The following is a 25,893-nucleotide window of genomic DNA, read 5'->3' as shown; positions in this document are numbered from 1 at the left end:
CTTCAAGCAATTTAAGGGGAGAGATGAGGATTTCTTGAAATTTTAGTGCTAAAAATGCGATTGTACGATCTTTGGTAACATTACGAACCGGTAGTTTTCCAAAATTGTAGCTGCAAAAAGGCAATTTTAGCCCACCTTTGATCATGTTTGGAGGAAGTGTTCTCGGAAGATCTCCTACGTACAGTGGCGGATACACCCGGCGGGCAACCGGGCATTTGCCCGGTGGGCCGGTCATGTTTCGGGCCGATCAGTTGCCCTGTCTATAAACAGTAAAATCTAAATACCGCTTCGTAAATTCTCTAGCTTTAATCCCTCTTTATGCATGAGCTCAAGCCCGCGGATAGAGGGTCGCAAGGCCGTTGCTAAGGGATCTGTGGGGGTGCTACACCAACCCAGTTTTTTCAGTAATGGGGCCGCCAATTTCATTTTAGTAATGCAATAAAAACAGAAAAACAAGTGCAGTATTTAAAAGTTAAAACACTTTTGTCCATTTTTCAATTTCATCTATAAATTGCAATACACATTTACTTTACTTATGAATGGCAATTCACAATTGTTATGAATTGTAGTTCATAACAATTGCAATAAAAGTGACAAAAAGTATTTTTTAATAAAGCTTTAACAGAAAATGCAATCTTAAGGGGGTCCGGGACACATTTTGAAATTTTTTGCACTGATTTACCATTTATTCAATAAGCAAAATCATAACATAAATATGAAAAAAAAAATTTTATTTAAATTTAATTAGTTTTTTAAAAAAAATGGGGTTGCTTTAAATTGCTATAACTCAAAATATTCTTCATCAATTTTCATTTTTTTTAAAATAAATTACGCACAAATATCTAAGCTTTAATTTTTATTCGGCGATTTTAAAAATATTAATTCAATAAAAAGTAAAAAATATTTGAAGAAAAATTTCGAAAAATTCAAAGATACTTTTTTAAAAAAAAATCATAATTTTTGCTGTAAACGTTTTTTTTTAAATTCGCCGAATAAAAATTAAAGTAAACTGTTTGAAAAAGATATGCTCCAAGTTTCGTTACTTTATCTTTATCGGTTCCTGAGTTAGAAGAGTTTGAATGCAAGAAATCGGGAAAAATCGCATCATGGAGAAAAACGCGTTTAAAGTTTTAAAATTAAGTACACATTAGTTAAATGCATGCAACAAAAATAATTATATCTTTCGTTCTATTTAAGATAGAAACAAGATTCAAACGTCCTCTTAAGCAGGAAGAAACGGGGTAATTTTTCACATGATAAAAAAAAAATGCAAAATTTGACGATTTTTGTGTCCCGGACCCCCTTAAAACACAATTTGGAGCATCTAAAATTTTATATTATAAAGATTATTTAAGTAAAGACCTCCAAAATGTGCGTTTCTAACTTTTTTTTTTTTTTTTGGCGAAAATTAAAAAATTCAGTTTTTCTCCCTCAATATCCCTCGAAGGGTTCAAACCCACAGATGAAGACCCTTCAGTTTAAAAATCACTATATAAAAAAATATGATTCTCAGGGGCCGCTGACACACCAACCTTTGCTACCATTTACCTTCCCTATTTTTTAAAATGAAAAATATCATCCTTAAAATCAGAGTTATGTATATAGAAAAATGCATTGGCCTCCGAAATAGGGTTTAACTAGGAGAAAAATTAAAATATAGCGAGAGAGATTGAAAATATTGAAATTAATAGTCACACCAGTAGTTTTAAGTGTTTGAATGTAAAAATCGTGTATGAATTGAAAATTGAAACAATATTTTATCAAGAGGTGAGGAAGGAATGATATTTAAAATAAAATGGAGTGAAGAAAAAATACTAGGCTGGAATTTTACTATGGAAAATCTAAATGTAAATGGTTTTGAAGAAGAACACTGTTGTGGAGGGTGCTTCATGTTTTTTATCAATAAAGTAAATAAAAGAAGATTGGGACGTAGCCAAAGGGGGGAGGGGAGGGGATGAGAGAGATCTAAAAGCTTATATCTTCCCTTTTAGTCACCAAAGCTTGCCTAAAGTGCGTTTTTGAAACAGCTCTTTAAGGAATTCCTGGGAAAAACTCCTGAACCCCATCGCATACAACAGCGTATTTGGGATTTCAGCTTCGAAAAGCTTCGAGGAAAGTATTTCCGCCGCAATCGACCTAGAAATGTCCCCACTCCATCATTAAAGAGCTTCAGAAATCAGTGTGGAAAAAATTTCGGAGGCCTCTTAAGCATCTAATTCCCATAATATCATTGAAGATCGTCTAAAATTACCTTTTTTGGACTTCAATCTCAAAAAAAAAAAAAAAGAAAAAAAAAGGAGCCCCCCCCCCCAAATCCCCACTTTTCTCACAATATCATGACAGAAGATTTTTTGACCTATTCCCAAAAATTAAATAAAAACCTCAAATTTAAATCTAAACACCCCACACTAAGCAATTTTTGCAACTGGCCATAGTCCTTTCCCTGTCGATCTACTTCGTTTCTCACTTTCAGATTCTGTATCATGTAAAAGTCCATGTCATGGACACACAGGTGCACCAGCACTTTATATCTTCCATTGTCCACTAACCTCATCTTTCTGCTTTAAATATTACCACTCTAATTTCTCTTTCCGAAGTTTCGATTGTTTACCGGGTGAAAGTCCACGATCTTCTCTTCTTAGTAACATTATGAAAGATCGTTTATAACTCCGTTTTCGATTCTACAGCATCGAAAAAGTTCAAAGAAAGTCCCCCCCCCCCCCCATCGTCATCATCAGTAAAGCACGTCAGAAATCTCGTTTTTAATGCTTCAATTTCGAAAAAATTCCAAGGAGAGCCTCGCCATAAGTCCTCCTGCTAAAATCATAGAAGGTCGGTAAAAGTTTCATTTTTGGAACTTAACTTTTGAATAACTGTCGATGTCCTAGTTTTTATAAAAATAATAATAATAATAATAAAGCTTGCAATTTCCTTTTTAAGATTTCAATTTCAAAAAAATTCTTGGTGGATGTTGCTCGAATCGCTCCTTTCCCTAGCATCATCCAAAATCTTTTAAAACTGCATTTTCAGAGCTAATATTTTGAAATTTTCCCGGACCTCATCTTCCTAACATAATTGAAGATAATATATAAATACAAGTTCGGAATTTCACTTCCAAAAAATTTCCGGAGGAGGACCCTCGATACTTCCGCTGGCCCTGACATCACCAAAGATCATCTAAAATTGAGTTTTTAGAACTACAATTTGAAATATTTTCCGGGGGAGAAACCCCTGGACCCCATATTTTTGACTCAATGTTAAACTTACAGTTAGGTTTCTAATAATGCTAATATTTAATAACTCCTATATGCAAGAAAATCAATCTACTCCCTATCTCTCTTTGTATTGATACATGTGTTTGACAAAATTAAGGGGTCGCACACACCCCTCGCCTCCCTAATAACCTCTCTATTCTAACTCAAGTAATGTTAGAAGATATCATTACAGAAATAGTCAATACAGCACCAGGCACTTAAAAATACTTAAATAGATTATTACAATCACCTTTTTTTTTTATTACAAACAAAGGTTTAGCTTATCTTGTATCAATTGTTCACCATTAAAACACAGAAAAAAAATCCCATCTGTTAAATTTTGTTTAAAAAAGTATTTAATTTTTTTGAATATTTTCCTCACATTTAAGTGATATCGTTTCCTAATCATTTTTGTAAAAATTAGTAATTATAGAAGCTATGGGGCCACGACTTCCCTTTATGCCAGGGCCGATTTCTTTAACCAATCCGCCACTGCCTACGGACATGTTTGAGAATTTCAGCCCTAAAAACGAAACTTAAAACTATTTTTAATATTGTTTGCAAGAACTGCAGAGAGGAAGGAGGAAGAGAGGGGCAGCCTTGGGAAAGTTTCGAATTTGTATCCTAAAGGCAGCTTCAGACGATCTTTGGTAATATTTATGTTGGAAGTTGAAAGCCCTCCACAGGCAGTTTTTAAAAAATTAAAATTGCAGAAACTCAACTGCAAATGAATTTGAATACTAATGCAATTGAAGAAAGGAATTCACGGTTTTGCTGTGACATTTTTTTTTTTTTTTTTGAAATTGAGCCCTAAAAACAAGACGGTCTTTAATGATGGTGAGGGGGCGTTTTTTTTTAAACAGTTTTTTGAATTTGAAGCTCTAAGTACGCATAACCACAAAAATCGGTTACACACACATACAGAGATTCATATCCACCTGAAATGGTCAGATTCATCTATTGAGCATACAAATTCGAGAATTTTTATGAATAAAAAACTTCTATGTATTAGATATCGAAGAATGTAAAAATGTTTCATGAAAAATAGTTTACATAAGATTAAACTGATCCACTTCTATCAGCGGAGTCCAACATTTTTGAAAGTTTGGTAAAAATTATCGAATGGTAAATTTAAAAAACTGCCATTGAAAAAGGATACAAAACATGGAAGTTAAATGAAATGAAAAATTCTTCTTGAACTCAAACTAGTTTGTAAAGAAAATCTGTATATTGAAAAATGTTAGTCAAGAGCAAAAAAATATTATTTTAAAACCTAGTTCTTATTTAATTTTCCCGGTTTTATAATGAATCCACGAAAGGCCGGAGCAGGATGGTCTTACAAAAGCAAAAAAGGTTTTTAAAATATTTTATTTCAACCATTTTTTATTTCTTTTTCATAGCTGTCACACATTCATCGTACAGAATTGTACTCGTTCCAGAAAAAATCATGACAAATTAAAAGGAAATCAAAGTCTGAACCTTTTTTGCAACATACTCTGATGCCATCCTGTGTCTAAGGTGATCTTCACTGAAAAAAGACAAGGAAACTAAATATTGGAAGATGTACGTCAAAAAAGTATAATTAATGCATCTTACTTATTCTCGTTGAAAAAATTTTAATACTTTCTTTCCTCCAAAAATTTCATTTTCAAAAAGAAGTCCCCCCCCCCCCAAAAAAAAAAAAATTTTGATGGAGCAACTTGTGTCATAACCCCCCCCCCTGTGGGCACCCCTTGGGGGGGAGGTTTAAGCATTGGTGAACCTTTGAAACAAATACAAATGTGATGACAAGCAACAGGTTCTGGGCCGAGCCAGGCTGGTCCTAGTCAGTTGATTAGTCCCCAATGAAGATCAATGGCCCTCTTAAAGCTATCCACCCCCTTGCTCGTTACCACCTCTTCTGGTAAGCTGTTCCAAGTGCCTACAACCCTACTAAAGTAGTTTTTCCTTATTTCCAGGTTAGCCTGAGATTTGAATAGCATAAAACAATGACCCATCATCCTGCTTTCCATGTAGTGATGTGGATCGGGTAAATACCCAGTGGGTAGGTAAATATTTTTTGGGTATTTACCCGGGTATTTACCCAAGGCCTGGGTAAATACCCAAAAACTGGGTATTTTACAAAAAAAAAAAAGCAAAAAGTGAATGGGATTTTTAAAAAAAATCTAAATATGAAATAATTGGTAAAACTGATACATACATATGTATTACACAGTTTATAAAAATTTTTACTGAAAGACTTGATGAAATTATGAAAGAAACATATCGTGTGAAAAGAATCTTTCTTTTCAATGTCGTAATTGGAGAAGAATAAGCAATTCAATGATGAACTCCAGGATTTCAAAATCACAATCTAGGTTAGTCATTTCCAAAATGAGAAAAAAAAGGAAGCAGGAGGGATGTTTGGAAGAATAAACTGAGAAGTTATTAAGACACTATGATATTATTTATTTATTTTATTGCTGTTTAGGTGATAATGTGGCAAATATAGAAACAGTTTTCACATTAATAAGCAAAAACAAATCAAAATATTGTTTTTCGTTGCATTGCTCATTTGCACTTGCTCCCCAGTACTTCATGATTCAATTTTTTTTAATACACACAATTAGTGATGTAGGGTGAGAAGGTAAATATTTGTTTGGGTATTTATCCGAAAGCAGGGTAAATAAATCCCCTAGTAGATGTGCATTTTGCAAAAAAAAAAAAAAAAGATGGTATCAAAAGATGAATTTTTTTTTAAAACATAAATCATAAAATGAAAGATATAAAATATAAAAATTTATATATTATAATTTTTTCAAATTAAAGTCTTAGTGAGATCTTATCAAAAAAACTGTCAGAATTTAAAGTGAACTATTCTAAAACTTAAATAGGATGGCAGGAAAATTTAAAAGAGAATTTTGATATAGTTTTCCCGAATTTGTCTTTGCCGGTGGTTCAATGATTATTTCCACACCAGGCATTTGTATACATATTCATTACATTCTCTCCCCATTTTTTATCTTTTCAAAATTTGGCTGCCGCTTCAAAGTATGCATTTTTTGGATTTATAGTGCATTTGGGTAACTATCCATTTGTGTTGCTTAGTAGTTCTGGTACGAAAAAAGCTTTGAGATTTCCAATGCTGATGAGTTCAATCTCAGAGCAGCTTTTCTTTGGCTTTGTTTACAATTTTCTTTTATTCCTCCCCCTTTTTTAAATGTTTAATTCTTTTTTTGTTACTTGCCATTATATATATGCAGAATAAGCCTGAACACTTGAAATAGGTTTGAAGGAAATTTCTGCAAAAGATATAGGAAAATAAATAGTAATAATAAATTGAGCGACATTTCGTTACATTTAGATGTCATGTAGGGACATATTACTGGGTTATAAAAGACAAGGACCTTAAAAAATTGATGTTTGCTTTTTTTTGTAACCAGTTAAGTTTTTTACTTTTTGTACAATGGCTTTTTATATCTGAAATTTGGCTATCAACATTGATTAAGCATATCCAACACATCTAATGTGGACATCATATTAGATTGCTAAATGGTTTCACACAATTGTTCTTTAAATATGTGATCAAAATACAACTTTTGAGCAAAAATTTATTGTTTTGTATATGGTTGTTCATATATATACATAGTGGAATACATACAGAAAAGTATTTTAGTTGAATATAAATTTTTGAAATAAATACCCGGGTAAGTATTTACCCTGGTATATACCCTGGGTATTTACCCCTAAAAATAAATACCCGGGTATTTTACATCACTATTTCCATGCAAAAATTTAATCCATTAACATCATTCATTTTGATAAATTTAAACTGAATCATGTCCCCCCCCCCCCCTCCGCCCCAGACTCTCCTTTGTTCCAGGCTATACAATAGGCACCGCTTAATGTGATCACTTTGGGACGAATATAATTTGATTACAATAACCAACTCATAACAATAACCAAAAAGAATCTAGCAGACACAAAAAAAAACGTTGTTTTTTTCAATTAAAAAGCATTTATTTTTGCAACCACAAATAAAAATTACAATGACTCAATTAAACGCAGTTTTAAAATATAAATTATTAAATTAGCAGAGTGAAAATATCTGAAGCATAAAAGGGAAAACTAAAATTTTCAATTTTGAAACACATAGTAACAGCTGAAATAAAATATGACCATTGACTCACGCATCCTCTTCCCTGATTTGTAAACCACGGTTTCAAAGCAGATTCAATTAACAGCATGGTTTCGCTTGTTGTTTAAATTTTTATTCAGCTTTGCTTTCAATCTCATCTCTATTCTTTAAGAACTTACAAAGTAATGGCTGAGGAACTTTTTTAGCAGTGCTGAAGCATTTCTTTAACTCAGCATGGGTAAACTGTCGAAGCATTTTAAAATGTTACTTTTTCCCTGAACATGGCCAGATTTAGCGGAGGGCAGACGGGGCTACTGCCCCGGAGCCTCCACAACAAAGAGGCCCACACAATAAAATTTTTACAAAATATCCTAACTTTCACGGGTCGAAAATATCGGATATATACATAATATTCGGATATATGTCAAAGTATTGGATATTTTCGAAAATATGATCTGTTTGAACCCTGATTAGGGGCCTCCACTCCTTCATTGCCCCGGGGCCTCCACACTTCCAAATCTGCCCTATCCCTGACAATTAGATCATGGCGCTCTTCCTCCACAGATAAAATGTTTGGCCATTTAGAGTGAAGTTTTAAGGTAAGTGGACGCCCAGTAGCAGAAACTTTCTAGCCAGTCTGTGACACTAGTTTGGGCAATTGAAAATAATCTGCAGCGTCATTATTAGTTTCCTTTTCAGTTTTCATAAAATACGCAAGTCTCTGGTAAAGGTCAAGTCTCAAAAATTTTCCAACTGGCCAGTGGTCACTAAACCAGAAAAACTTAGTAGCCACCACTGTCGCCGAGTTTCAAAGTATAAAAAAAGGGGGAAAGAGAGCAATTTTCACTATTTTTACAAAAATAAATAGAACTATGCGCACTATGAAAAACAATTATTCAATACATATTTATTTAAATATGGAAAATTTAAGTTAAAATAGCTTTTTGAATTTTTTTTAATGAATAAATAAATAAATTAGTAAATAAGAAGTTAGCAGGAAACTACATTTTAGAGGAACGTTTTAGTTTATAGCAAAGCTTCCAAAGCAATGTTCATCAAATACAAGTGTGCAGATAACAATTCACATGTTTCATGAAGAAGTTAGTAAATAAAACATCCAATTCTGCTTTGTTTTTCAAAACTAAGGCACTTAAGCATCTTATCTACTTCCATCTTGTGAATGAACAAATATGGCGACTATGTTTCTATTTGAAATGCTGAAGCATCCATCGCATTTCCAATCAAAAGAGGATCTCCAAGCGATCTTTACTAAGTTGTTTTTCTTTCTTTTTGTTCTTTGGTAAAATTATCTGCAGACCGCTGCAAAATCTGCGACGCCCGTCTCGTGTCTCGCAGTTTCTGCTACAGAGAGAGGACGTCTTCTGCTTTACTAAAAGAAGGAACTTCATTTTTTTCGGAAGCTACATTAATTATATCACTCAAAGTGTGAGGAGTTCACCACCTGCAACCATAGAGGTCCTACATCCATGCCTGCAACATGTCCCGCAACTGAAGTTTTTCATCTGCCAACGAAAGGTATCATAAAGGGAGTTTGGTCACTGAGAACGAACTTCCTGTTTTCTTCCAGAAAGAGTTTGCATTGCTATTGAAAACCACAAAATGCCACACAGAACATTAGTCTTGTCAGGGGTTGTCATTGTGTTTCTGTTAATTGATGAACAAAAGCGGGGAGAAATGTGAAAGTTTATGAGAAAGTGATAACAGAAAACGAAGACACTGATTAAAATATCCGACTTTTTTAACACGTGTTAGTATACAAGTGTTCCTGGACTTTGTGATTCTGATATATAACATTAAGCAAATGATAACATTGACTGTGATCTCATTAAGCGGCACCTACTGTACATATTAAGGTATGGCATCATAATCAAAATCTAAAAGTCCCCTCACTAACCTAGTAGCCCTTCTTTGAACCCTTTGCAACAGAGAAATATCTCTCTTGAGATAAGGAGACCAAAACTGAACAGCATACTCCAAACAAGGTGAAGGAGATAACAAAAAGTATGATATCCTGCTTTTTTTTGTTCAAGAATATGTTTATGCTTATGTGAAAAACTGACATGTGGAGGGGATGGAGTAAAGCGAAGTTTGGTCCTTTGTGACACAGGGAGGAGAAGTCGAATTTGTTGAAAAAAAAGTGTGACTTCGTCATTGGACTTAGTTCAGTCAATAGGTAGAAAAAAACGGGCTTTCCTTACAAAAAATGGGGTCAAAGATTTTATTTTTTAAATTTGTGTATACTAGTGCCAGTATGAAAAAACCAAGTTATCCAACACGAAAGACCTCGGGAGAAGTTTTAAGGGCCGAAAACCCCCAAAAATATGTGAGTTTTTGTAGTATTTTCAAAATATCTCAAAAATGGTTAAAATTACAAAAAACTTCCAATGCAAATGTTAAAGAGGATTCAATTTCCTTCAACTTTTGTCATTACATTTTTGTAGCATGAAAAGCAAGTGAGTTACAACTTCTTGAAAGTCACTTTTTCTGAACCCCTCAGCAAAGTGCGTGAAAGCGCATCAGATACAAATACAAAAGTGACAACCAGCAACAGGCTCTGGGCCCAGCTCTGGTCCTAGTCAATTTACAATCCCCAGTGAAGATCAATGGTCCTCTTAAAACTGTCTACTTACTCCCTTGCTCATTACCACCTCTTCCGGTAAGCTGTTCCAAGGTTCCACTACCCTGCTAAAATAATAATTTTTCCTAATATCCATGTTAGCCTGAGATTTAAATAGCTTAAAACAATGACCCCTTGTCCTGTTTTCAGTGCTAAACTTCAGTCCCGTAACATCTCTCGTTTTAATAAATTTAAACAGCTGAATCATGTCCCCTCGGTCTTTTCTTTGCTCAAGACTGTAAATTTTTAGCCTTCTAAGCCTGGAATCATAATCTAAGTGGGAAAGTCTACTTATTAGCCTTGTAGTCCGCCTTTGAACAATTTCCAATACATTAATGTCTTTCTTAAGATAAAGAGACCAAAACTGAACAGCATACTCCAAATGGTGCCTTACCAAACTTCTATATAAGGGCAGAAGAACTTCTTTAGATTTGTTTGAAATAGATCTATTGATAAACCCAAACATCTTATTGGCCTTGTTACTAGCAATGCTGCACTGTTGGCTAAACTTTAAATCCTGACTTATTAAGACCCCCAGATCAATAACTTTGTCTGCCTGACTAATGACGCAAATAACGTGTACACTTATTTCCATGCCCTAAATGTAGCACTTGACATTTCCCAACATTAACAGCCATACCCCATTTATCAGCCCACTCCGTAATATGATCTAGATCCTCTTGCAGCTGTTTTGCTTGTTCTTCATTATCTACAGTCCCCATAACTTTGACATCATCAGCAAAACAATTCATGTTCCCAGAAATATTTTTGTAAATATCGTTCATAAAGACAATGAACAAAACAGGCCCTAACACTAATCCTTGAGGAACCCCGCTTAAAACCTCACTCCAATTAGAGTAATTTCCCCTTACAACTACCCTTTGTTTCCTTCCGGTCAGCCAGTTTTTTACCCAAATGAAAGTTTTCCCTCTTATTCCTATATCAGCTAATTTGCTAAGTAGAGCAACATGCGGTACCTTATTGAAAGCTTTTTGAAAATCAATGTAAACAACATCTACAGGCTTCTTATTGTCCAAAGCCATGGTAACTTTGTCATAAAAATGTAATAAATTAGTTGCACAAGATTTGCCTTTCCTGAAACCGTACTGAAAACTAGTAAACTTCTCAGTTTATTCTTCCAAACATCCCTCCTGCTTCTCTTTTTTTTCATTTTGGATATGAATAACCTAGATTGTAATTTTGAAATCCTACAGTTCATCATTGAATTGTTTATACTCCTCCAATTATGACATTGAAAAGAAAGATTCTTTTCACACAATATGTTTCTTTCATAATTTCATCAAGTTTTTCAATAAAAAATATTATAAACTGTGTAATACATATGTATGTTTCAGTTTTACCAATTATTTCATATTTAGATTTTAAATCCCATTCACTTTTTGCATTTTTTTGTAAAATACCCAGTTTTCGGGTATTTACCCAGGCCTTAGGTAAATACCCGGGTAAATACCCAAAAAATATTTACTTACCCACTGGGTATTTACCCGATCCACATCACTATTTGGGGCACACAGGTAATTTCGGAATTTTATAACAAAATTTCAAACTGAAGAAAAATTTGAGCGACTAAGTACTCTTTCTATTTTCCCATTTCTAGCAAAAAAATTGATATGTTTCATCTGTCAGATATACTGCTCTTTACATATAATAAAGTTTTGGAATGATTTTGAAGAAGTTGATGAAAGGTAGAAAAAAGCTTCATTTAAATAACTATACAAACTCGTAGTTTGATTTATTGGGACAAATAAGGAATAAAAATAGAGACAAATAAATACGACATATATATTTTTAAAGGAAAAATAAACAAAATATGCTTTAAGAAAGAAAAGAAGGTAAAAAGTGACATCAGTTTTAATAATGAATATTTTTTCTAATGTCATAAGAATTAAAACAATGTCTAAAAAAAATTATTGAAAAAAGAAATTCATATTTCTATTTGGAGATCGTTAAATTATGTTTCCAAAAGAAGAGAAAAAAAAATTCTAAAATAATAAAAGCGGAAAAAAAAAATGCTAGCGCAGGTGATAAAGTCGCCAAAACTGGTGCAGCTGACGATTAACTACATTTGTCAAACTGGAATTCCCCTCTGGTAACCTTTAGCTTATCATATATTGTGTTGTCGCCAACGGAGGTTTGCTTGGCGATTTTCGCGCAAAATGGCTTTCGTTACGATCATAAGTGGAATATTACAGTAGAAACATGGCTCATACATCATCAGCCATGTTTCTACTGTAATTTATATATTGTTCAATGTGTAACGCATTAACTATGCAAAATACCGATGGATTAACGAAGATAACATCATAATAACCTTTTTTATTGAGGTTAGAAGACAGTGGATTATAAAAAATTATAAACAGACAGAATTATCGGCGTCTAGATCGTAACGCCATTTGGACATCTCACATGTGTGTTTAAGAAAAATTATTTCTCTTCTAAGATACTGCATAAAAGCTTATGAAAACACTTTTAAACAATAAAAAATTGATTCTGAGGATCAATAAATACCTTTAAAACGAAAACATCATATACAGTGCCCCCGCTTATTAAAATCATTCGTTCTGAGGACATTTGATTTTATTAAGCGGCTGATTTTATAAACCTGCACTTACGCACTGAAAAAAATAAAAGGTTTTTAAGTATAAATACTCTAAAAAAGAAATAAATTACGATTAGTTGTATTTTATTTCTAGTCTAGTTGTTTTGTATTATTTTAGTTCAGTCGCAAAATACAGTTGACATTTTAACTTACATAAGGTACATTTTTAAAATTCCTCAAGGGTCTTAAAATATTGACTTATTGTTGTTTGAATAAGAGAATTTGAAAGTAAAGATTGAAAAATCCCTAATTTAATTGCAGCATCACACTAACTACATTTAGGAAGCTTGTCATACTAATTCAAATTTCGATTTCATCTTTCACACTCAAGTCGTCATGACTTGCTAGCTAACAATTTTAAATCAATTGTAAAAAATGAACTGTCAACCCCTGTAGATAGCTGAATAAACACAAACTGATGGACTCGGTGGTGAGTGAGCAGGGATGCATGTCGAAACAGTTCTGCGAAGTGAAAACTGGCAGCACCAACTAAATATACGGCTCTGAAACAATTCTCTTGAGACTGCTTCATTCTTCTTCTTTTTTTTCATTCAACTCCCACCCCCCACCCCCACAAAAAAAACGTACAACCTTCACCTTTTTTTTTTTTTGCTTATTATGTAGAATATGTTATTTTATTAGTGCTGCAACGTTTTAAATCCTTGAAAGAAAAAATAAAATCCTGGTTCTATTCAGAGAAGAACTAACATATGCTCTCCAGAAGTTTGATTTTATAAAACGGCGAGGATGATTTTATTAAAGGATAAACCTAACATGTTTTGATATAGAAATGATTTTGTTCTTCCAGATTTGATTCTATAAAGCGGCTGATTTTATAATCCAGTGATTTTATTAGTGGCGGGCACTGTACTTAGTTCTCAAATAATAGCACTGTAAAGATTGTAACTTTTGGACATGCATCAAATTTCAAACTTACTTTTTTCTAAAATCGTTTACAAAGTAAATAATCTGTCTTTACTTTTGTTATTTGTGTAAAATATTGACAAAAAATTATTCAGTGTAAGATTCATACCTTTAATTTTTTTTTTGAAACGTATGGAAATAATTTAAATAAAAATTTTTTTAATGGTACATTTGCTCAGTTAACGTTTGGGCATGTCCAAAATTGTGTCTTTTAGCAAAGAAAATATTTTTTTAAGGGCATTCTTAGAGCATTTTTTCCATGATTTATGTCAATTCTTGCCTCTATACAGTATTATAATTTAACTCAAAAATTTTAGAGTTAATTAAAATGAAAGTTATTTGGTGTTGAAGCTTCAAAGTTGAAGTCTGTATTTGCTCCCACCTTTTGAGAACTGCCCATAGTATTTTCACATTTTGCGAAAAATGCGACTGTAGCGGAAACCCAGTACAGTTTCATCTGTTTAGGAGCTATGATACCACTCGAGCTAGAAATACTTAGTTTGTTTCCTAAGTAAAATTTCTCAATGTGCACAAAATTCTGAAAAAAAAACTTTTTGAAGATAATGGGTCTTTTCAAATGAGACCGCCCTAAAAAATCGGCCACGTGTCATCCCACTTCCGCAATTCAAGTCGGAATGGCTTGTTATAAAGATGAGACATGCACAAGGCTCGGAAATATTCTAAGTAAAACATAAGTAAAAAGAGACTCTCAAAAAAATTAACCATTCCACAAAATAGTTACCCCACCCCCTCTTCCCTCAAAAAAAAAAAAAAAAAAGCAGATTCATACCTTAAGTCAGTTGAACAAAAATTTTTAATCATAAAATTCATGCTTCGGTAAGTTCAAAATCAAAAGCGATTTGCTGAAGACAAACTTTTTGAAAACAAGAACTTCTTCTTCTTCTTCTTTTGGGAATTTTGCTACACTTAACCTAAGTGGCTTTATCCCTAATGATCCAGGTAACGAGGACTGCAATTCTGAGGGCAGACAAACTTAAATTACACCGAAACACTGATGAAAGAACATAACATGAGAAACAGAATGAACGAAGGTGGCAAGATACACAAGACAAAACAAAACCAGGTCCGAAAACAAGAACAAAAGGAACCAATCCGATTCCAATACCGTAGCCTACGAGGATGCAACGCTTCTGACGCATCTGTCATTTTCGACCTTTTCGACCGATTTCCGAAGCTGAAAGGGGACCAGAAATATAGTTCAGTTTGAGCCGATAGATGGAGCTTTTAGCGTTGCCAACAAACCGCACGATTGCATATGTTTGCGTGCTAAAAAGCGGTTTTGCTTTCGCTATGAATAGAAAATAATTGATAAAATTGAAGATGAAAGGAAATATTGTTGGATACTTTAAAGTTCAGCTTCTAAGGTACTTCAATGAAAGAATGTCCCTCCAAATAATGTTCATAATAAGCTTTGAATAGTGCTTTTAAGGAAATGTTTTATCGGACCCAACCATGTTACACATTTTTAAATTACGTAAAATAAAAAACATATTTTAAATCGAATTGCATTATTACTATGGACGTATCTAGAGGGCGGCAAGGGAGGGCAGCCGCCCCTTTAAATTGGGAAAACATATTTTAAAATAAAGCATGAAATTTCAAAAAATTGATAATTGACATTTGTTTCAATTTCTCAATTTATTGATAATTTGGCTCTAGTGACCTGACTTTTCAAGTATAAACTTTTTTTTGGGGAGCTAAAGCGAATATAGATAATTTCAACTGCGTATTTTAGTCATATAAATTGTAATTGGCATTCGGGGTGGGAGGGGGGATTTCTTAAATATTTTTTATTTATTTATTACTCTATTTTATTTTTAAAAATTTATTTCATTTTATTGTTTGCATTTTATTTCATTTAACTTTTTAGTTTGCGTGTGTGTGCGGGTATATGGGGTATGTCATTGGCACTTTTCGAATAATGTAATAATTATAATAATAATTAAAAATAAATAAGTAAGTAAATAAAAATATTCAAATAAATAAATCTTTACTAATAATAAAGCTGAAAGTCTCTCTCCGGAGGATGTCTGGATCTCTGTGACGCGCATAGCGCATAGACTGTTCGGTCGATTTTCATGAAATTTGTCACAAAGTTAGTTTGTAGTATGAGGGTGTGCACCTCGAAGCAATTTTTCGAAAATTCGATTTTGTTCTATTTCTATTCTAATTTTAAACACATTTCTCACAGAAATTTAATAAAATGAGAAAGAATTTGTTCTGAAAATTATCTTTCTTTATCTTTTTTTTTCTTTACTTCTTTATCTTTATTCTTTTCTTTTCTTTTTAAATAACAAACCTGAAAGTCTCTCGGTATGAATGTCTGGATCTCTGTGACGCGCATAGCGCATAGACCGTTCGGACGATTTTCATGAAATTTGTCACAAAGTTAGTTTGTAGTATGAGGGTGTGCACCTCGAAGCAATTTTTCGAAAATTCGATTTTGTTCTATTTCTATTCTAATTTTAAACACATTTCTCACAGAAATTTAATAAAATGGGAAAGAATTTGTTCCGAAAATTATCTTTCTTTATCTTTTTTTTCCTTTACTTCTTTATCTTTATTCTTTTCTTTTCTTTTTAAATAACAAACCTGAAAGTCTCTCGGTATGAATGTTTGGATCTCTGTGACACGCATAGCGCCTAGACCGTTCGGACGATTTTCATGAAATTTGGCATAAAGTTAGTTTGTATCATGAGGGTGTGCACCTCGAAGCGATTTTTCGAAAATTCGATTTTGTTCTTTTTCTATTCCAATTTTAAGCCCATTCTTCTCGGAAATTTAATAAAATGGGAAAGAATTTGTTCTGAAAATTATCTTTCTTTATCTTTCTTTTCTTTACTTCTTTATCTTTCTTCTTTTCTTTTCTTTTTAAATAAGAAACCTGAAAGTCTCTCTGTATGGATGTTTGGATCTCTGTGACGCGCATAGCGCCTAGACCGTTCGGCCGATTTTCATGAAATTTGGCACAAATTTAGTTTGTAGCATGGGGGTGTGCATCTCGAAGCGATTTTTTGAAAATTCGATTTTGTTCTTTTGCTGATCGAATTTTAAGAACAAAAATATCATAAGATGGACGAGTAAATTACGAAATTATCATAACGCAGAACCGTAACATGGGCATAAGCCAATTAGCGAGATACAAAATTATCATAACGTGGAACCGTAACATGGGTACAAGCCAATTAGTGAGAAAATTCACCATACATTATTTGTAAATATACAGGCGACCTTTTAATTTTTCTATTACGGGCATAGCCGTGCGGGTACCACTAGTAAGTAAATAAACAGAAAAAAAAACATGAGCTACAAAAAAGGAATAGAGAGTCGAGATTTTTTTTTTTAGTAGTGGGGGGGGGGCACCCCTGATTGGCTTGGATTCTCACTAAAAAATGAAATTTTTTTGATTATCTAGATAGGTCCGCTGTTTCAGAAGGTAGGAGAAACTGAAAATCAACTATAAAATCTCTCTACTAAATTAGCTGGATTATCGTCCTCTCCTGCTCCCCCCTTAAAATTTAATGTTTTTAAAGAGGTGTAAATATTTTTTATTTTAAATACATTTCAATTTTTGGAGCTTAAAGGAAAGCCTATGCCAAAGCATAAGATGTGATGTTATTTAGCAATTTTATTCAGTACATATACATGGCCACAGGGATCCCAACGCTTCCCCCCCCCCCTACAGGACTGATGAAATTAGTTTCCCTATAAAAATTATCCTCCTTCAAAATTAGAATGGCGGAACCGGCACCATGAGTGCCCCTTCATAGGCACTTCTGATACAAATAGACCGCACCGCTGTTTCTTTCTTTTTGGAGTATGTGTGTGGGGGGGGGGGGTAATATTAGAAGGTTTTCAATCTTATTTTATTGCTACTACAAAGCCCATCCGCCTTATACAGACCTCTCAACTGCTATGAAATACTCCCAAAGAACGAAACTGTCCAAACCCTATAAAATGACCCTCCTAAATCAAGAGGGTTATTAACGCAGACTGCCTCATTGATCTTATTTTTTTTTCCGGAGGAGGGGATGTGGGTAATTTTTGAAGGCTTTTTAAAGTGCAATCTCAGTTATGAGCCCCAGTGGGTTCTCCTAACATATCCCACACTATATCTATCCCGCACTATCCAAAAATTTTATCCTTTTTAAATAGTGCAAGATGAGCGGCTCTGATAAAAAGATGTATGACCTTGAGATAGTTCATTTCTGTGTGGAAAAAGATAGGAGTGCCATGATGGGGACTCCTGGCAGAAATTGCTCGGGGGAGGGGGGTTAAAAATTTTAAAAATCTCATTTTTGAGGGGGGGCTTGTTACCGGGTCGTGCTCCATAGCATTTGAGAGTCATCCTGGGGAAATACTTCTGATTTGGGTGCACACGGGGTACAAGTGCAGTCTCTTCTCCTGAAATTGACAGGGGGTAATTTGGGTAGTCTTTTCATTGGGGGCCGCTCCATAGCATTCGAATGGGCGATTCAATACATAGTGCATGATCTCAGTGGCGGATCCAGACGATCCTGTTGGGAGGGGCGAATGAGTCATGCATTATAGAGGGGGGAATCGACTTTCACGAAAATAAAAATTTCCCAAACTTTATTAACTGAAGCATGACGTGTTTTTTTCTTTTTTTTTTCTTTCAAAATATGTAATGATTCAAAGGGTTTGAAGAAAGTTGTGTTTCAAGCACGAAGAATAAAAAATTGAAAGAAAAAAAAAGGAAGATTTCTCCTACTAATATTCTAGATCCTGGTCTGGATCAGGATCCATTATCCAAATTAAACCTTTTAACTCTTAATTTGTTTGAGGACTCGTGAAGTATTTTCAGTAGCCATTTAGGTCCTCAATTGTACTTTTTTCCTTATGAACGAAAGGTTGCAGTGTCAAGATGACTACTTTTTTACCAGTCTTCGTAACGAACACAATGAAATACAAATATTGCATTTGTAAATAAAATTTGAAGATAGTATTGGATTTTTTTGTTTGAGCTATTTAACATTCGCACATAAGTAGGAGAGTAGTAGGAGAGTTGTCGGGCATTCCCTGAAATATTTTGTTAGGAATGCATTTTCAGTATAAATGTGAATATGTGTTTGACATCTCATTACGTCAGAATATATGTTGTTTTACTTTTCCTTCAGAAAATTTAACAATTTTCAAGCTTTTTTTTTTTTTTTTTCGTTTTGCTCATGCCCCCTTTTGGAATTATCATGTTCCCGGAAGGAAGGACGCACCCCATATCTTATTGACTTTTTTTGCTCAAACGTTATTTACAGGCGTTTTGTTGAAGTTTACAAATCGAAAAAGGGGCTATTTTATAGTCCTCATTAATCACTGTTCTTATGGTTTTACTTGTACACTGTTTCGATTCATTAGGGTTCTTTGTGAAACATTTAGCGTAAACAAAAAATCTGAAAAGAAAACCTGAAATTTATTCAAAACTATTATACTTTCAAAAACATAGATAAATCCGCTGTACTACGAACAAAATAAAAAAAATAATGAAAAAATAAAAAGATTGCCAAAAACTTTGTTTGAAACAAATTAAATTTTTGTTTTCGAATGCTTTGCTAATTCTAAAATTTATTTTGAATATTTATTTTTATTCTTCAATGAATTATGAAATCAGCATGTTTTAAGTCCGAAAAATACGTTTCCGGACAATTTCAGTGCCGTATCGATAAGGGGAGGCGGAGAGTGATCTGTAATTTACTTTATCAACCCTGTGTCTGCTTTTGATTTTCAGAATGATAAGGTTAATGTTGCATTTTGCGCGAAAACAAAATGTTTATGAACTTACTGCATATCCTTCTTGCATAAAAAGTAGACTGTGAGAGCATTTTAATAAATCAAATTTAGAAAACAAACAACGAACATAATGATTAACAAAATTTCCAGTTGCAGTACATAAAGAAAGTTATGCTGCCCACTGCCAATAAATTTTGAGCATAGACAGTCGTTTAGAGGGGGAAGAATTCATCCAAAACCTGTCAGCAGATCCGCTTAGAGAGGGTAGAAAAACACTGCAGCTCTCTCTCTCTCTCTCTTCCCGAAAGCTAGAAAATTTCTGTCGGATGAGTCCTCTTAACAGCTCAAAAATACATTTAGCAAAAACAATGACAATGCCATTTGGTAAATGCACCGAGAAGATAAAAGAAGTTTTAAACGAAATGTTTTACCGGATCCAACCATATGTGACATATTTTAAATCACTTAGAATAAAAAATATAATTTTAAATCGAACTGCATTTTTACCACGGCCATGCCAAGAGGGGAGAGGGAGCAAGGAAGAGCAGCTGCCCCCCACCCTTAAATTGGAAAATATTAAAAAGAAAAAAAAATAAGTATGAAATTTAAAGAAATTGATTAATTGATGTTTGCTTTAATTTCTCAATTTATTGATGATTTGGTAAAAGTTTAAATGTTCATGGCATAGCTCAACATATTTAATGAAAAATGGATAATCTGGTAGTGCTTTTAATGTAAACATTTGCACCCTCCCGAAGCAGAATCCTGCCTATGCCAGAGAAAGGAAATGTCGTGGGCAGCGTTATCTTCCTCACCAATTTCGTTTATTGTAACTAAAGGGGCCCATACACACAAGGGCGCAGTTATAGAGGCTCCCTGCCCCCGAAATGAGGGATTCTATGAAAGACGAAATAAGCTGACAAGTAACATTGACCTAGTGTCGCATGCCGATTTGAATTAAAACTTTGCACATCGAGAGAACACTTAGGAATATTAAACACGTACTTTTTTATCGTCAATAAATACTTTTAATGGGGTGAAATTAATCTCTAAATGCTCTCAGCTCCACTTAATCGGGAAACGGATAAACGAATACCCCGCTTTTCGAATAACACCTCCCGGAATCGAATATTCCCCCATAGACGCAATGTTAAAGATCCCCGCTTAATCGAATATTTTCATCGGATTATCGAATAATATTGATCAGCTTTCAAAAATATTCTTGCTGACATTTTTTAAAAATAAATTAGAAATAAATTAAGTAAGGAAAATTATTGACTTAAAAGTATGAAGCAATAGTTTTCGCCGACAAAACGGGAGAGAAAAACAACTTGCATATTACATCGAAACAAGTCCACTATTCTATCAAATTTCTTTTGTCTTTGTCATTACAAAAAAAAAAAAGAAGCACATTCGAGAAATAAAGTGAATAAAAAAAAATACACATTTTCAACAACAATTAAGATTAATGAAAATTAAATGCAAAGCACGGTAAACGACGAGTAGGGGAAAAAGAGAGTCAGAAAATGCTTTCCCCAAAGATCTTGAACAAGCTATCCACTATTATGGACTTAATTCAAAAAAATAATAAAGTGAGAAAAGATAGCAAAATTTTCAAAACCCAAGTTGTTAGTTACTTTTTTTTTCCTCATACTGACTTGAGATTAATTATGAAACTATTTTGTCCTTTATTTATCTTATTTCAAAAACGTTTTACCAAAAACATTAATTATTCCCTTTATATAGCTATTGATTTATTATTGTTACGTTTAAGACAAATGTTATCAATTTAGAAAGGTAAAGAACATTTGCCCCCTAATCAAATACCCCGCTTAATCGAATAAAATTTCTTAGAACCGAAGATATTCGACAGCGGGGCCGACAGTACTGAATAATTGGGATATTAAAGAGTACAATATATTCTTTTTTTTTCAAATTTTAACTACAAAAATTCAAATTATGATTGAAAATTGGTTGGAAGACACATATAAAAATATAAAAATTATTAAAGTTCAAAAAAGGAGGGAGGGGCAAGCTTAGGTTCAAACAAAAAAAGAGGGTAACGCTGTTCATCCTCGACTACACTAACTGTCAAATTTTAATTTAAAGCAAATTTGTGGAATGTACTGGATAAAAATTAGCAGCGATTGCTAATAATTCCTTCAATTCTATATTATTAGTTTTAGAAAACGACGGTCACGGAGGGGGCGGTCGCCCCCACCGCCCTCTTGTAAATCCGCCTCTAGTCAAGAAGGCGATTTTTCTGACATGGAATTGTTCATAGGCAACAAGAAAAATCCAAAAACACGTCAATTTTAGTTTGTTTAGTTTTTTTCAAACTGCCAATCATTATTTGAATTTTAATATTCAAAATTACAAGTGAAAGAATATATTGTACCCTCTATTATCTCAATTATCGAACATTTAGGGGTAAATTTCATCCCGTTAAAGCAGTTTGTTGCCGATAATAAAAAAAACACGAGTTCAATATATTTAAATGTTGTACCGAAGGATATGCAAAGTTTTATTCCAATCGGTAATTCACACTTTTGAAGGATTACTTGTGAATATGAAGTAACGTAATTTTTAATCGATATTTTAAAATTGTGTACTGATTAAATAAAACTAACCAAACATATCGAAAAACATTCGAACTCTCATGAGCTGCAATCTTCAAAGTAATTTCAGTTGTTAAAAGACAACACATGTTTCTCCAACTGCAAACCTCTTTGTTTTTAGCCTACTTTCCCAGTAAAAGTCAGAAAAAGAAGAAAAAAGCATGAAAGAAGGCTTAATGCATCTTAAAAATATCGTGAAAAACAAAAAAAAGTCGAAAATAAATAAAATAATTGAATGAATATTGAAAAATTAAAAATTGGAAAGTAGGGTATTGAGATGGGGAAAAATGTCTGTCGGTCTGTCTGTCTGTCTGTCTGTCGGTCTGTCTGTCTGTCCCCCCCTAATAACTTTTGAATGAATAGTCCGATTCGAACAAACTTTTTTTTGTTCGAAAGATCTCGGCGAGGACACCTCATTCCCATATTTCACTTTTTGATTTGAACTATTTTTTGTTCAATTTTGAACAGTTCAAAAAAACTTAACATTAGCGCCTACGGGGAAATTCAAAGCAATTCCGAACTGTGAGGCGAATTTGCTTCAAACAAACTTTGTAGGAAAAAGCTTTTGATAAAAAACTTGTATATAAGATATCTTTTTGATTTGAACAATTTTCCGTTCAATTTTGAACAGTTCAAATCCCTTAACATTAGCGCCTACGGGGAAACTGAAAGTCAATGTAGATTCCGTACTTGAAGGCGGATTTACTTCAAACAAACTTTGTTGGAAATAGCTCTTGACGACCAACTCCCGACTCCGACTCCGAGAATTTAGGGGGACCTGACACTGACTCTGACTCCTGTTCCCGACAATTAATCGGACTCCGACTCCCCGACTTCGACTCTGACTTCGTAGCTTTGGCAAACATTTATACACGGAGGACAAATGACTGACTCCGATTCTTGGATATTTGACTCCGACTCTTTTATCCCAAAATGAGATTGACTCCGACTCCGACTCCGCTGCTGTGGTTTTAACTGTGAAATAATTATTGTTGATATGATTTGTTTTTATTTTCACGCTAAAGTTTTAATTTAGGTATTTAGTTTTCGGTGAATAAACTCGTAAAATATGCGCAGACGATTTTTTTTTTTTTTTTTTGACAATGAAAATTATTTCTTTAAGTTGACATTTTATTGTTTTTTTTTTTATTTTGGTAAGTGCATTAATTCGTTTAAAAAATTATTTTCGGCAACAGGGGAAAAAGAAACGATTTTTTTTATATGATGTATTTATTTTAATGAACTTATTATTATTTTTTCGTTTTGAAAGCTGTTAAAAAATTTTTTTTAATGGAAAGAAGTGTATTAGCTGCTTTGTTTAAAAGGTGCTGCTATTTTATTTGTTCGTTTTTTTTGAAGAAAAGTAAGGAATATTTTATTCCTAGAAATCAGCTTAAAATATTAAAAAATATATGTTGGAAAAAATTTGCGATTTTAGCTATTTTTGAGAATATTGATCAGGTACTAGAAAGTAGTATGGGTATACGGGAAAGTAGGCTCGTCTAGTTCTAGACGGAACTTCTTGTCCTTTCTGAAGGTTATAGCAGAGACACGCCAGGGGATAGGAACACCTAGTAGAGTACAAAGCGATTGCCAATGGGGTTTTCCGGGAAATTCTTTCAATGACAAGAAGGTTGGGGGGAAGACCGACGGGGGACTTTTATCCGAGTACTCGATTGTCGATTGCCCAATTTGGAAGGGATACAAGAAAGTAGTTTGTATTTCCTTATCCTCCATTCAGCTCAGAAATCTAATTAAAAAAAATAAAAAAAAAAACATCCGATTGTATTAAATTTGGCTTTCGACAGTCATTCATCGCTTTCTATGGTCGAAGATTACGAGGACATACAAAACAGTTTAATACACTATAATTCATAATTTAAGTAGCATTTTTGAGTCTCCAACCTCCGGCCCGTGAACAGATTTTGTCCGGACCCGCGGGAAGCTTACAAACTTTTTCTATTTTTTGAAACAGAGACAGTCTCGTGGGAAATATAATTGAGACTTTATTTTTAATTACAAATAATTATTTAAAATATTTTTAATCGCTAGTTAATCATTTTTTTACCGTTAACTACGAGTGCAGCAATCTCTCTTTTTGCTCTTTCCGAGAACAAATCTCTTTTCTCCGCGCTACATTCTCCTGGCATTGAGCATTTCATGGCACCAGGGAAAACATGTGCTAGGCTGACACCAGATTTAAATGTTTTTTTCCAAACTCTAATGCTAGACTATGAATTTTGTGAAGAAACTTTAGAACAAAAGCCGAACATTAGCCTTTTATTTTTTTTGAGCAATTATGATTGCTTATCGTTCTCATTTGACTGTTTTGAATTCCTATGATTTTATTTTCCCACCACCACCCTCTGCAGCACCACCGTCGCGTCGACCGGCCTCACGATGCTGCTCCTCTTGCGAAAACCGTCTACAGGTTGCGTCCATATCCTACACACACACACGCATACACACACATGCCTACACACATACACACACATGCCTACACACATACACACACTCATGCCTGCGCACAAACACAAACACACACTCCTACACACACAAATACACATACACACACTTATGCCTGCACACAGACACAAACACATATGCCTACATACACACACATACATGAACGCCTACACACACAGCACTGCATACACAACACGCACACAAGGACGTAGCCAAGGGGTGGGTCCATGGGGTCCGGACCCCCCCCTTCCCGAAAGACCACTGTCTGCTTTTTGTCAGTTGTTGCACCTCATGTCAACAAAAATTTTTCAAAAGAGAAAAATTTTATGAAAACCGGTATTTTTACCTTAAATATTCCCATTAATCGGCAATTTACCCGCATCCGAGTCAATTCAGAACACGAGAACCTCGTGAAACTGCAATTCCTTCTTCCGCCATTCTGTGTCGCGTACTCCATCCAAAAATGACGAATTTTCGTTTCTGCTTTCAATTCAGCTGGGTTGTGACCTTGAAATTCGGCCCCTTTCCCTTGATTCACCAGATTGCCATCGGCAAAGTAATTGGAGACAAACATTTATTGTCACTTTCGCCGTACCCCCAGTCTCCATTGGCCGTGGTTTTCTTTCTTTCTTTCTTTTTTGTTTTGACTCTTTTCCCGTTCGGACTTGATTTCCTAGACACATGCTGCACGAAGGACAGCTAGAGTGGGGTGCATCTGTGGTAAATCAGTAATTGAAATTCCTATTATTTTCTGTTTTAACACACAGCATTTTTCTACTACACACTTATAGGAAACATATCTAGAACAAATTTGTAATCAGAAGAAAATTAAGTTTACACAAACTAGGTAAGTTGTAGTTCCTTTTTAAAGGTTTCTTAACAACACGAGCAATTTTATGTGCTAATGTGTTTTCCCATTTAATAATTAAGTTCAGACAGAAACGAAAAAGAAATTCTGCACATTTCGTGTGTTTGAGGATGAGAAAAAATGAACATTAATTATTAATTAATTTATTTTTGCTGTTTATATTTTTGGCATGATTCATTTCAGATTCATTTTATATTTTGATTAATAATCTTATTTAAACTTTTAGCTTATTTTTAACAATAATATATTACTTATGTCCCCAGAAGCTTACAACTTTTGAACTGTAATCCTGAAAAAAAAGTAATTTTTTTTTTTTTTTTTTTGAAAATTTGTGTCTTATTTTTAGCTCAAGATAACATTGAGAAACTTCTCTCTCCTTTCTGAGAAACAAACTAGATTTTTTACGGATGTTTTTCCACCCAATATTTAAACATGACCATGAAACATATTAAATGCCCAAAAAGAATTTGTGTTTGAAGGTAAAGTAAGTGAATAAATAAAATTTGAAGTTGACGCAACGAAATTACTTTTCACTGTATCAAAATTTTATAAAGCGAAGAATGAAATTGAAAATTATTCGAATATTTTACTCTGATCAGTTTATGAAATTACAAGTTTGGCC

General features: G+C 33.7%; 1 protein-coding gene across 1 annotated transcript in view; it reads right to left on the bottom strand.

Moving 5' to 3' along the window:
- LOC129229865 (uncharacterized) overlaps positions 1–14,569 on the bottom strand; it is a 255,772-nt gene extending 241,203 nt beyond the window's left edge. The window contains exon 1 of the mRNA XM_054864242.1: positions 14,344–14,569. Within this exon, the coding sequence (XP_054720217.1) occupies positions 14,344–14,384 (41 nt within the window). The 5' untranslated portion in view covers positions 14,385–14,569. The remainder of the gene's footprint in view (positions 1–14,343) is intronic.
- Between the last annotated feature and the right edge of the window lie 11,324 nt (positions 14,570–25,893).

This window comes from Uloborus diversus, chromosome 9 (genome assembly GCF_026930045.1).
Source record: "Uloborus diversus isolate 005 chromosome 9, Udiv.v.3.1, whole genome shotgun sequence".
NCBI classification, from domain to species: Eukaryota; Metazoa; Arthropoda; class Arachnida; order Araneae; family Uloboridae; genus Uloborus; species Uloborus diversus.
This window is presented reverse-complemented; position numbering and strand designations above follow the sequence as displayed.